Source organism: Prinia subflava, chromosome 19 (assembly GCF_021018805.1).
Source record: "Prinia subflava isolate CZ2003 ecotype Zambia chromosome 19, Cam_Psub_1.2, whole genome shotgun sequence".
Lineage (NCBI taxonomy): Eukaryota > Metazoa > Chordata > Aves > Passeriformes > Cisticolidae > Prinia > Prinia subflava.
In genome coordinates this window covers 12,724-25,918 of record NC_086265.1, presented here as the reverse complement: position 1 = coordinate 25,918, position 13,195 = coordinate 12,724, and the positions used below count along the sequence as shown (strand labels likewise).

At 47.3% G+C, this 13,195-nt stretch overlaps 1 protein-coding gene across 1 annotated transcript in view; it reads left to right on the top strand.

Annotated features, from left to right (window-relative positions):
• MMP17 (matrix metallopeptidase 17) overlaps nucleotides 1-10,104 on the top strand; it is a 47,952-nt gene extending 37,848 nt beyond the window's left edge. The window contains exons 7-10 of the mRNA XM_063416065.1: nucleotides 791-873; nucleotides 4,356-4,508; nucleotides 7,512-7,769; nucleotides 8,953-10,104. Coding sequence (XP_063272135.1) covers nucleotides 791-873; nucleotides 4,356-4,508; nucleotides 7,512-7,769; nucleotides 8,953-9,278 — 820 coding nt within the window. The 3' untranslated portion in view covers nucleotides 9,279-10,104. The remainder of the gene's footprint in view (nucleotides 1-790; nucleotides 874-4,355; nucleotides 4,509-7,511; nucleotides 7,770-8,952) is intronic.
• The last annotated feature ends 3,091 nt before the right edge of the window (nucleotides 10,105-13,195 follow it).

Sequence of the window (13,195 nt, the reverse complement as noted above, 5' to 3'; positions counted from 1 at the left end):
ATTTGCCTCCACATCTGTCATTTTGTGGCCAAAGAGGGCAGTGAAACTGGTGCTGGCAGCTCAACACAATTTTTTCTATCAGCAGAGTAGATTTATGCTTCCCTATCACCCGCAGCAGCTTTTCTGTGCATGTTCCTGGCATCCTCTCCTTGTTCCTCCATCAGTCATAATTTCTTGTGTGGGCTTTATGGCTCTGTCCTTCCTACTCCGTGCCTTCCCCACCCACCTTGTTAAAGCAGCTCAGTATCTTAGTTGCCACTTGCCAGGTGGCTTTCACCAGGTATCTTTCACTGAGTATCACACAACTCCTCCAGGTCCCTCGTTTTAGTCTCAGGTACTTTCTGCTTTGCAGCTCTGTCACCTCTCATTGGCACTTTGGAGCTCAACCCTGGAGCAGCAGCATCCTGAGCTGCCAGAGCGAGAGGCTGCTTGGCTGTTTTCCAGGTCCTGCTGCCCTGGGGCAGCTCGCCAAGCCACACTCTGCCAGTAGGAGTGGAAAACCAGCTCAGCCCTCCCTAGCCACACAAGCTGGTGAATGTAGAGCATGTCCCCTCTCGACTCTCAGCAATGGTGTCTGGTGGCTCAAGGTTGTCAGCCTAAGGTGGCTTCAGGCTGAGGTTTGCCTTGGAAATCCCTGTGGACGTGGCTGGGCTTGAGCATCATGAGTGACAGACGGGCACAGCCCGTAGTGTTGTTCAGGAGCAGGGGTGATTCAGTCCGTGGGATAGGAGGCATCGGGGGTTCCCTCACTGCCTGTCTGGGCCCTGCTCACCTGGGCATCTCTCCACAGGCTCAGGCGGGATGTGCCCAACAGGTGTAACACGCACTTTGATGCAGTGGCCCAGATCCGGGGAGAGGCTTTCTTCTTCAAAGGTGAGCGCCAGGGGTCTGTGCCTGTGTCACTCTGCAGTGGCTTTGGTGTGGCAGCACCACAGGCAGTGCAGTGTGGGACAGGTTGGGGTGGGTGGTGAGGATGAGCTGTGGGGTTTGTGGGCTGCTCCCACAGACTCTGGGAGGCATCTCACATACCTGAGTGGACAGACTGGTGACAATCCAGCACAACAGTTTTCCCTCTGATCTGTCGCACCGGACTGCCCAGATGAAGAGCTAAAATCTGATATTTGTGCTACCAAAGTCAAAATCAAGGTCAAACCAAGGATGAGCAGAGCAGCAACAACACTCCACTGCTTTCTTCCTGGGTACCTCCAGCCTTCCTTTCCTCCCATGCTTCACCTTCCCTAATGCTGCTTGCCATGTATCTCTCAAAAGACAGCGTGTACACAATTGAGGACCATCTGTTTTTGTGCCAGCAAACACTTGCTGCCAGCGTGTTCCTGGGGTGCCCAGCTGTTGATGAGGATCCTATCAGTGCCTTCTCAGCTGTGCAGAGCCTGTGTAGGCTGGACTGTCTGGGCTTGCTTTCTCATCTTTCTAAGGTGTAAAAATGCCCATGGGCATTTCTTTGCATCCCTGGCCACCATTGGGCCACCCCAAAGCCATCCACCAGGGAAGCAGAAGAGTTTGCCCCAGGAATGAGCAGCAGCGTCCCAGCATCTGAGTATCAGTATGAGCCTTGGGTCACAGGCAAGAACAGCAAAAGGGCTCCAGAGAATTTGGTGTTGCCTGTGCCCTGAGGGAAACACAATATGGAGACTGTCCCACAGCATTATTTGTTCAGATGCCATCTCCAAAAACTCCCAGTACAGAAAGGAAACTCAGAGACATGAACTGGTGTCAGGATAAATGGGTGTCTCTCAGAGGGGAAAAATGAAGGTAAGGAGAAATCCATCTCGGTGTCTATTTTTGGATATATTTATAGCGGGCCAAAAAGCAGATGTAAAGAGCACAGGGTCACATGAGCACCAGCTGCATGTCTGCCTCCAGACCCCAGCACTTTCCTTGCAGTCCCCATTGCTGCTCCCTGAACCGTCCTGCACACGAAGGAACCGGAATGTCATCTCTGGGACAGGATTTAAATGATCTCTAGTGCTGAGCTTTGTCTCTCGATATGCATTTTGTTTTGACCTGATCCTGCTGGTTCCCTAGATGGAAAGAAACTGCTGCGAAGGCACCAGGACTGGAGGTCCCCAAAACTCACAGGCTTGTTGAGTTGAAGGCAACGGTGGGTTCTCTGCTCTTTGGAATCAGTGCTTTGATGTAGGTGCCTCACCACAGACTCCCGGAGTTTTAAACACCTTTAGCCTGTGTGTTTGTGTCTACATGGTGGGTGCAGCAGTCTTGCCAAAGACAGCCAAATTCTGAACAGCAAGGTACACAGGTGGGATCAAAATTACCTGGAATTAAAGAAAGCAATTCTTCAACCCATCATCCGCATCTTGGTGCAGCAGCACCTCACACTTGGCTTTCATCATCTTCAGTTTGCCAGCTCGGAGGAGGTTTTAAACTGAGCTTTGTAATCAAATATGGGGTTGGGATTTTATTTTTTAAATTATTTCTGCATGCCAATGGCAGCAGTTCCCCCATGGATCTGACTTTGGCTGATGATCCTCCATGCAACAGCAACACTTTGGTGAGTGGGCTGGGCCATGGCAAATCATGAGCCCAGGCAGACAGGGATCATCATTTTCAGAATTTCTTTGCTACTTAAGTGTTTTATTTTCTTTCTTTTTCGTGATAGCTTATAAAAATCCAACCAAAGTAACCAACAGCTCATGCTATTCTGGACTTGGAGGGCAGATTTAAGGTTTCCCTGCTGCAGCTGCTCACCTGCTGAGCCCATCCCTTGCAAAGGGGTGAAATGTCAAAAGTACTGAGTACTTCCCTTTGTGTCTATGATGAGCATAGGGCACTTCAAAGTTCAGATACTGATCTGCTAAAGAAGGAATTAAGTTGAGCTGTATTTCTTGCTAAAAAAGTGAAAATGTGACCTTGTCTAGTGCCTTGATAATTACAGATGCAGAGATCATCTTTATTTAATTACATATGTTTCTGTTGATGTAAAATGGTCACCAAATTTGAATCCTCGGGGTTTTTTATATTCTTAAAAAGAACCTGTAATTATGGCAATTTCCTACCATACTGGAATATATTATTCATTTATGTTTCAGTAACATAAAGCAAATATGCAAACTGGAGCAGAAGAACAAGAACATGATATAAATCCTTATAATTAGAATAAAACTCTCTCTCTGCAGATGTTAAAACGTTAGAGTTTTCTGTCCTGCATTATTAGGCTGAAATTCATTTTCCATAAAATTTTAAAAGTTGGTATCACAATCTGCCAGCTCTGGAGAAAGAGCTGAGTGTGTGGGGAATACAAATCTGAAGATGCATTTTTGCTTTCTATTGATTATTTCGTCTCAGGAATTCATGCAAATAATGTGCAGTAATTTCTAACAGGCATTAACAAATGCAAGACAAAGTTGAGAGTGGCCTCCTAAATCTTGCTCTGGCTCACATCACTCTATGGAGCTCTCTGGAGAAAACACAGCATGAAATGTGCTGCAAAAAGGCTGAGAATCCCAGATCTAACACAGAGTTGGCTTTGGAGCTGTCCCTGAAACCATTAAGATGCCTCAGGAAATCCTATATAAGGCTCTTTTCGCAGGAAAAAGTTTACCATCCTTCCTACAAAGGATAGATCTGTTTCCTTTTACATTATCCCGAATATTTCAGAAATCCCTAAAAATACTCTTTCCTGGCTGGGGCAGTGCTGCTGCAGGTATTGAAGTGCGTTTGCTGGCACCACCAGTACATTCATCCCAGAAACTCCACGGGACTGCAGTGTCTGCTTAATATCCTTCACCTCTAGATCGTACCAAAGTCCTTAACTGTGCCTCCTTCCCGACTTCAACCCTTCCAGATCTACTCAGATGTTTTTCTCCCCCTTTCTCACTCCCTGTCTTCATTGCAAAACAACCCATCTGTGTTTCGATGTAACATCCTAGACATTTCCAAACATGAAAGCAGATGGACATCTGTGTGCAGGAAGCTGTGGCTGCTTCAGGAGAGGAGGAACAGGGATGTTTTTTTGGACGCTCTTGCTTAAGGCTATTGGTACCTGGTTGCAGGAGGTCCGGTCCAGAGAGGGAGGGAGGAGATAAAAGGCTCCTCTCTCCTGCCCCAGCTCAGTGCCACAGCTCACACTCTGGGCCAGGAGTATAACTCCAGTGCAATGTCCAGAGGATTATTTTAATCCAAAAAAAAAGGTATTTCTTCTCATGACTGCCAGAAATAGAAAGCAGTCATAGCTGCTGCTGGAAAGCAGGATGGCTCTAAATCATGTCTCCCATCTCACACACTTTGCTTCCTTCTGCCACCGTCCACCCAGCACTCATCCCCCCCAGCAAAGATGGGTTGAGTGTGGTTCAGTAATGTCCAGTCTGTCCCTCCAGGCAAGTACTTCTGGAGACTGACTCGCAATAAGCACTTGGTCTCCCTCCAGCCGGCTCAGATTCACCGTTTCTGGCGGGGCTTGCCGCTCAACCTGGACAGCCTGGACGCAGTCTACGAGAGAACCAGCGACCACAAGATTGTCTTCTTCAAAGGTGAGAGTAAACATGATGCTGGAGGTATAGAATGTGGTGCTAGGCAGGAGACACCGGTGCCACATGTTAAGCATCTCGAGGGCCGGTCTGAAACCTGTTGTCCATGAGCAAGATCAGGAGAAATGAACTGGCAGGGAAGGCAAGCAAAAGGTAATGGTCATGTTCCACAGAAAATGAGGGAAATGTCAGTGAAGATAAAGTTCTGCCAAATGTAACTAAAATCTGAGCTTTTCAAGAATGAAACACAAGCTGGAACCACACACTCACAGGTGGTGTGCTCCTCCTTTGACTTTTTCTCTTCTAGTATTTGTTGCTGAGAAAAGAGAAAGTCAGAGAGAAAGTAAAAATGAATTAATAATTATATTTCTGTTGTTGTTTTTTTTTCTTTAAGTAAGTGGTATAATTCTCTCTTTTTTATTTAAAAACTTGCAAGCAATTTTTTTCAGAAGAGCTGGAGGAACAGTTTAGCTCTTGTTTTCTATACAAATGTCAGAGTCCCCCACAGACCATCCACCTGTGCTGGTTAGATGCCACCCATGCTCTCAATGTCACCCAAGATCCTGGCTGTCGGAGTCTAGAACATCCCTCTGGCCACCCAGGAGGGTTTGGAGACTGGACATGGGGGTCTGGGATCTGTAGGGGGGTCAGTTAGACCCACACAGGTCCCAGGAGGACACTGACTCTGATTCCTGTCCATGGGAGTGAACACTCACATGCAGGAAGAATCACAAATCCTAAGAATTTGAAATAAGTAGTGGATGGTTTGTTGTAGAATATAAATATAGAAATTAGGATTCTTAGCATATGGGGCTGAAGAGACAAGATGGAGGAATTGGGGAGTGGCCCCTGTCTTCCTTGTTCTTGTTCTCGTCCCCCATCTTGTGCTGAGTAGGGTTTTAGAGATTGGTTTAGAGTAGAACTGACATGTTAGTATAGGTAATAGGTATTGGTAAAATTTTGTAAATAAAAAATACGTCTCGGACAGTGGTTGGGTCAAGGGGACCGTACATAAGGTACGGGGCTCTCTGATCCGCCCAGTCTGCCGCGTGTCCTGCTCTGCGGAGACACCTTGCAGAGCTGAGAAAGAACTAAGATAAGGTACCCTGCCAGGGAAGTGCCTGGCAGAGTTGAAAAAGGACTGAGATAATGAAGAATAAACAACCTTGGAAATGTGCACCGGCGGACTCAGTTTGTCGTCTCTACCTCTGGTGTGTAACACTTAGGGCAAAGAGAAGACTGAAAACCTTATTACCTCTGGGAACAGCAACCCAGGGGAAACTCCCAGGGAACAGCAACCTTGGGGGAACCCTTATTACCTTGGGGAACACCAACCCCAAGGAGAATCTCAGGGAAACTACAACCCTGAGACCTGGCAAGCACTGACTTTTGTTTCACCGAAGTTGTGCACTTGAAGTGCTAAACACACCCCAGCCCTCCATTCTTCCTGTTTGGAAATTGCTTTTTGTCTCTCGACCATTCTGCTTGAAACATGGTGCAATTATTGGTTTCAGAAGTGCTGAACCAAACACTTCTGGAAGCAATAATTTGGTTTCCGTTCCCCCAGCCAGGCTAGAAGGATGGCTCATGTCCCACATAAAGCCCTAGGCTTCCAGAAGGCCATTTCAAGTCCAGACGAAGCCCTCTTGGACAGCCAGCATGCTGAGCCCCGCAGAGCCACAAGCCCTGCATCTTCCCTTGGAATAGCTTATGGAAGGCTCTGCCATGTGTATCCAGCTGCCTCAGGCAGCCTGCCCTGCTCTGCTTTCCCAGAGGGAATGGGGCCAACTGGAGTGTGCCACCCCTTATCGTCTGGCTCTAGACCCTCCCAGTCAGGTCTGCAGACCACAGCCGCCCTCACTCCCTTCCCTCCCTCTCATCTCTTCCTACTGGGGATGAGCAACCAGCCAGGAGCTCAGGTCCAGGGGCTCCTCCCAGCTTCTCAGGAGGCTGGAACTCCAGAGGTGTCACAGCTGACATCTTGTTCTAAGACACGCATTCTCTGTGTGTGATAGTCCTGCCTTGCTCCCAACATAAACTCAGAACTTTCTTTGCTATAAAGTACAACTCATTCTCTCCCTCCAGCTCTCTTTCATTGATCCCTGAACAGAAACCAAAGAACACAAATTACCTTGGCCTCTAAGGTCCTTCTGCTGATACATGGGCATGCATTGAAGGACCTCTTCAGACATTCAAGGGATGAAAAAGTCTGATCTTTAAAATAGGCTATGCAATACCTAAAAGGACACTGCAGGTTCCCAAAGAGATGTTGTATAAGAAGAAAGACTGTCCCAAGAATTATGAATAAATTGAGACATCTGGGTTCATTTGCTTGTTCTCACACAGACCAGGGCCCAGTCCCATCATGCTTCATTTTTATTGGGAAAAAAACATCCCGTATTGACAGTTCTCTAGTGCCCTAGGCTGGGCCAAAAGGGTGGCCGTGTAAGACCCTTGAAAAGCAGTGAGCTGCTCATATGGGATTTATCCAGTCCCTGTACATCCTCATAATCCACAGGTCTCTTGGCCCACCTGGCTCTAGAAAGTGGTGATTTCTCTTCCAAAGTGGACTATGCTTGGCTTCTCAGGAGCCAGACAGCCTGCAGAAAGTGCCAAATTTGCACACAAAAGCTGCCTGTAACTGTTTCTTTGAACATCAGGCAGAAATCCAAGGGGCAGAAAACCAAATGCCTCCATTAAATACATAAAAGTGACAGCTGTACTGATGCTGTCAGTGCATTCACATCCTGGGACAGTCATACTTTCAGCAGCAAAGTGAGGCTATGTCCATGGACAACCTGACACAAAAAAGCAGCTATTCAAAGCCAGAGGTTCCCTAATGGGCTGACCCCTTCCTATTCCTATCCTTAAATGCCCAGAGCTCAGCCCCAAAGCTCTGTCACCACAGTAGATAACAAAACACTAGCTCAGTTCATCTGTGGGGAAATACTAGTTTAGGCTGTGAAGCAAATGTGATTTTATTCAGTGCTTGTTTTCTCTCCACAGGAGACAGATACTGGGTCTTCAAAGACAACAACGTTGAGGAAGGGTACCCACGGCCCATTTCGGACTTTGGCCTGCCCCTGGGAGGAATCGATGCTGCTTTCTCCTGGGCTCACAATGACAAGACTTATTTCTTTAAGGACAATCTCTACTGGCGTTATGACGATCATGAGCGGAGGATGGATCCCGGGTATCCTTCGGAGGCCATCCTGTGGAAAGGAATACCCAGCCCTTTAGATGATGCCATGAGGTGGTCGGATGGTGAGTCCATAGGGCAGTTTAAAAAAGCACAGCAAAAAAAATCAGTGCTCTATTGAGCCCCTTCTACCTTGCCTGCCAACACAAAAGCTGAGCCCCTGATGGGATATGAAGGGGATATGATGGGACTGGAAGCCAAAGAGAGAGGTGTGATTCCTGCCAGAGTTCCCCACACTGCTCTCTAGAAGACTTTGTAATTTTAAACAGGCAACAAAAATATTATTGCACTTTATTAATAGAACACGGTTGATGCTGTTTTGCAGTGATTTTTATCCTTGTATGGGCCAATTTGCTCCTCGCAGGTTTTATTGTCACTGGATTTTTAGCTGAATATATGAGGATGCAGACAGAAAATATTTCTAAAGATGTTTTCTCAGAGTTGCAAATTATTTTCTGAGGACGAGATTTCTCAGTGGTTTCTTGCCCCTGAAAAGAACATAAAAATTTAGTCACAGGAGATACTTACAATCGGCTATTCACTCACAACAAAGTGGCGTTTCCAGGGTTTATTTACTGGTGACCTAACAGTGTATTAGCAATCATTAAACCAGGCAGCTTCCAGAGACTTCAAGCTGAATTTCCAAAGCTATTGAGAGTGACATTTCCATAAGTAGGAGTCTCCCCGAGCATGGGGCCTGCTTAGAGAATTTACAACCTCCCAGTTCAGAGTTGAAAACATGCACCTGAGCCCAGAAGGCTCCTAGGGTCCTGTCAGGCTCAGGTTATTTTTCTGAGCTGAGGGTCAACAGCACACATCGCAGGTCATTAGTGCACAATCTCCAGATTTACCATGCCCTATTACAAGAAGGAGAGTTGTGTATGGTGTGTCCAGTGGGTTCACAGGGCCTTGACCCTACACACTCACAGTACCAGGAGGTACTCAGCACAGGACACAGCTCTAGGACTCATCACAGAAGAGGCAACACCTCCCCATCCACCTCCAGCTGCTGGTGGCTCCTGGCTGATGTGAGAGATGCTGGCCATGCACATTACCTTACCCTCTGGAGCATCCCTCCTGCAGCGAGAGGGGATTTTGACAACAAGCAGTGATATCTCATTGCCTCCACTTCCCAAGGCTCAGCTGGGATGGGAACGCTCCTCTACTGCTCCAAGTGTTCCTTTGACCTTCCTCTGGGACAGCACCCACCACCACTCACCTTGTGTTTGGTTTTTGGTCTCTTTGCAGGTGCAAGTTACTTTTTCAAGGGCAAGGAGTACTGGAAGGTGCTGGACAGTGAGCTGGAGGTGCAGCCCGGGTACCCACAGCCCATCGCCAGGGACTGGCTGGTGTGCAGTGAGATGCAGGCCGACGCCCCCGAGGCAGCCGGGAGCAGCAGGACTGGGGCACGCTCCCGGCCAGGGCAGCACGATGAGAACCGCTCAAACAACGGCTATGAGGTCTGCTCCTGCACCTCAGGCACCCCATCGCCGCGCCCTCACTCCATACCCAGACTGACAGCCAGCCTCCTGCTGGCTCTGTGGACAGCAGCACTGGTCTGTGCAGCCCTATGACAGCTCATCTCATCGCCAGAACAACACCGGTGCATCGGGTTACAACTCCATCATTGCTAACTGTTGCAAGCAGGAAAAGAAACATTTCTAGAAACATGCCAGTGAAGGGTTTGAATTCTCCATGAGAAATGAACAGTGATTTTGTTTGGGGTTTTTTGGTTTTTTGGGGTTTTTGGGTTTTTGTTGGTTTTTTTTTTTAGTTTAAAGGTCTAATAATAGAGCTGAGTGAGTTGAGTTCTTATTCCCCCATCCAGTTAGAGATGAGAGCAGCCTCATGTTGAATTTAGAAATGCTCCATAGAGATGTGTTGCTCTGGATGTTTAAACACAGCAAGCAAGGGAGGAAAGAGCTCCTGGGATGGAGTAGGGACAGAAGAGATGCTGCTGAGATAGACAGCAACAGAAAGGCAGCCGACAGGAGGTCATAGCTATGTGCTGACACAATGTACACATCCCATTGGATGTACTAGAAGAAATGATGACTCCACTAAGATTAACTGCAAGGTGATCATTATTTTACTGTCTAGCCTGCTGTAGTCACTGGTATCTGGGTAATCTGTATCAGTTTCTATGGGTCTTTGCCTTTCAGAAGGCACTGCATCTTATCTTTGTATATGAGTCATTGTAATTTAACAATTTCTCTAATAAATTTTGGCCGCCTACACGGAGATCTCCCAGTCCTGTGCCAGATCAAGCCTATCATTTGCAGCAAGGTAATGGTTGCTGAGGCTCTTAGCAGCCTCGCCTCTTTATGAGGAGCACGGCAGTCAAATGAGATGCAATTACAACCACTGCCCTGACTAATCTGCGCACACAAACTCCTGGTCTTAGAATTCCTGTGTCATGTTGGCTTATGTTGTGGGAGGAATCAAGATGTATTGCATTTGTTTGTGTCTCTGCCATTCTTGGCTGTGCTGCAGAGGATGGGCTGGAGCAGGGAAAATGCTGCACAGTCAGCTCAAACCCTTTTTGATGCCTCTGACAGGAGCTTGGAGTGGCAGAAGCCAAGGTCAAGCACTGCACTGGGATGTTTCTGTTTGGGTTTAGTCCTCACTGTTTATCAATTTTCTGTGGTATGATTTGGGCATCTGAGAGTCCTTGAAAATGGTGAATGAGAACTTGGATAAGACGTCAAAGAAGCCAGGGTCCTCTAGTCTGCTGTTGTCAAGGGGTGCTACATGGGCAGAGACTACTGGAACACACTCTTCTTGTCTGCCCTGCTTCTGTACAAATGTGTTTTGCTGCTCTGCGAGGACCAGCTTCTTGGGGACACAGAGTAGCTGACAGTGTCACTGCAGGACCCAAGGCTGCTCCAGTGGCCCTGGTGCCAGGTGTAGCACAAAGCCCTCTGTGGCTCAGCAGGAAAGTCAGAAAAAGTGCACAGTTGCATCCTGAGAGAAAAAGGGGGTCACCTTGAGTTTCCCTCTGCTGTTTGTATTTTTAAGTAGTCCCAACCATTCACAGGTTGTGGCTGTTTTCAGGACAGTGTGCTACAACATGGTTTTATGGGTCATGAGTCACTGAAACCTCCCGTTAAATCATCAATTAGCCTTTAAAAACATACAAGCAAAAAATCTCAGGCATAGCAGCTCCCTCTGCTGAATAAAGCTGCCTCTTGTTCAGAGTAGTTCCTCATCCCACCTCTGCCAGCCAGGCCAAGTAGAGGGCTGGGGCTGGGGGAGACATGACATTCCTTCGGTCGATTCCCACTGCATTTCTTTCTCTTTGGTCACAAAAACATGGCTTTTAGTCCTTTAGTCTAAACATTAGCACATCCCAGGGGAGCTGCTGGTTTGGCTAGAATTGGTTTCCCAGTAAAACTGGGGGCTGTCTAGAAAACCTGAATTTGTGGGAGGCACTGGGTTTGTTTTCCCTTCGTGCAGCAGCACGAAGTTTGCACGCATTTTGCTGCCACTTTGGCTCTCAAGAACTGGAAATGCCTGGATTTCTGCGTGGTTTCCCCAGGTTCTCCTATTTAGCAGGAGCTGCACGGTGAGGTCGGTGTTCTCAGGGAGGCCCTGGCACAGCTGCCAAAGGCCGGGAATGTGGAGTGTGCAGGGAGCATCCGGGGGGGCTTCTCCCCCCTGAGTTGCTCCTGGGGCGTGCTGCCTGCACTGCTGGATGTTGGACCCAGCTTTGGGCCGTTCTTCTGCAGTCCCAGCTGCGAGTGCTGCCCCTGTGCCCAGACCTTGCCGTGTGCTGGCACCAAACCCGGGCAGCCGGGGCTGCTTTTCCAGCCCTTTGGTGCCATGGGCGGTCCCCGATTGCCGGAGCTCCCCAGCGCCCGGCCTGGACTCGCTCTGTGGGGGGGTCTGTTCCATCTGCCTCAACCGAGGACGTCCTGCCCAGGTTTGACACTTGACTCCCGTTGTTTTTCCTCTTGCAGGCAGCTGGCAAAAAAGGAGAGAGAGCCCCTGCGAGGCAAAGCCCCTGGAAGGCCCTGTCCCAGTCCGAGGTTCCCACTTTTCTCTCCGACTCCCGGGGAATTGCTTGAGCAGAACCAGAGAGTGTCCATTTCATTTCTTGCCTTTTCCAATAAACAGTGACTTTCAGCTGGAGTGTGTTCCTGGTGTCATCCTCCTCCTCTTCCCTGGATTTGTAAATAAATGTCCTGATTTTTGCCAAGTGGAATTTTGTTGTTCCAGGGATTGTGGCTAATTTTTCCCTTTTAATTTTTCACTTTTAGTTTTTCCCCTCTAATATTTCCCTTCTAATGTTTCCCTTCTGATTTTTCCTTTCTATTTTTTCCTTTCTGAATTTTCTTTCTGATTTTTCCTTTCTGATTCTATTTTTTCCTGTGTTTTACTTGAAATTTTATTTAATTTTTTTTTTCTCTTCTCTCTACTCCCTTATAGCCCAAGTATGTGGACGTTTGGCTGGTGGGAACAGAGGAGGTGACAAATGAAATCCATGTCCACTTCACATCTGGATAGAATTGAGAGTGCAGCTAGAGAAACCTCTGTATTTTCTGCTAAATTAGAAATCCTGAACAGAGAAAGTTCTAAAGACCAAGGGGCCTTCTTTTTTCTTTTTCCTTTTTACCCCTAACAATTCTCATTGTAGCCATTTACAGGATCAGGAACATTACCTTGAAGTCGAGGTGTATTTCACAGGTAGCGAGAAAACAAAGTACACTTGATTTTGTAACTCTCATTGTTTAGTAACAAAGAAATCCAAAACAAAACAAACAACATTAAAAAAATAAAAAATCCAGCAACCCCACAAAAGAACAGAGAAAGAGAAATGATACCAATATTATTTTAATTTAAAACCACTTTCCCCCTTAGAAAACCAGGCTAATGTAATTCTGCTTAATTGGGGTGCTGTCGTGTTTAGGTTACTGAATTAATAGAGTTTAAAACACATAGAAATAGACACGAATTTTAAAAACTAAGTACAAAAATATGAATATATATAATAGAAACAGAAATATAAATATGAAAAATAATATCATAAGTAAATACAATCTATAATATTTCTCATTACTTATATTATATACAGTAGTCTATATATTATATCCATAGATATTACTAGAAAAAAGACATGTTAATGATCAATATTAAAATAATAAATGTAAAGAAATAATGGAATAGAGCTTAAAACAGAGGGGTTTTTTGGTTTGAATTTGCTTGGTGGCAGGGGTTCTCTTTTAAGCGGCGGCCGGGTGTCTTTCGGGGCGTTTCTTTTAGGGGGTTTCTGTGCACCTTCTCTTCGGGGGTCCCTGTCTGCGTGTCCCCGACGCGCGGGGAGCCTCGGCCCGGGCCGCGGTGCTGCCGCCCTGTGGACACAGCTTGGTACTGCAGCTCTGCCCCGTGCCCGTCCCAGTGCTGCCGCCCTGTGGACACAGCGCGGTACTGCAGCTCTGCCCCGTGCCCGTCCCAGTGCTGCCGCCTTGTGGACACAGCGCGGTGCTGCAGC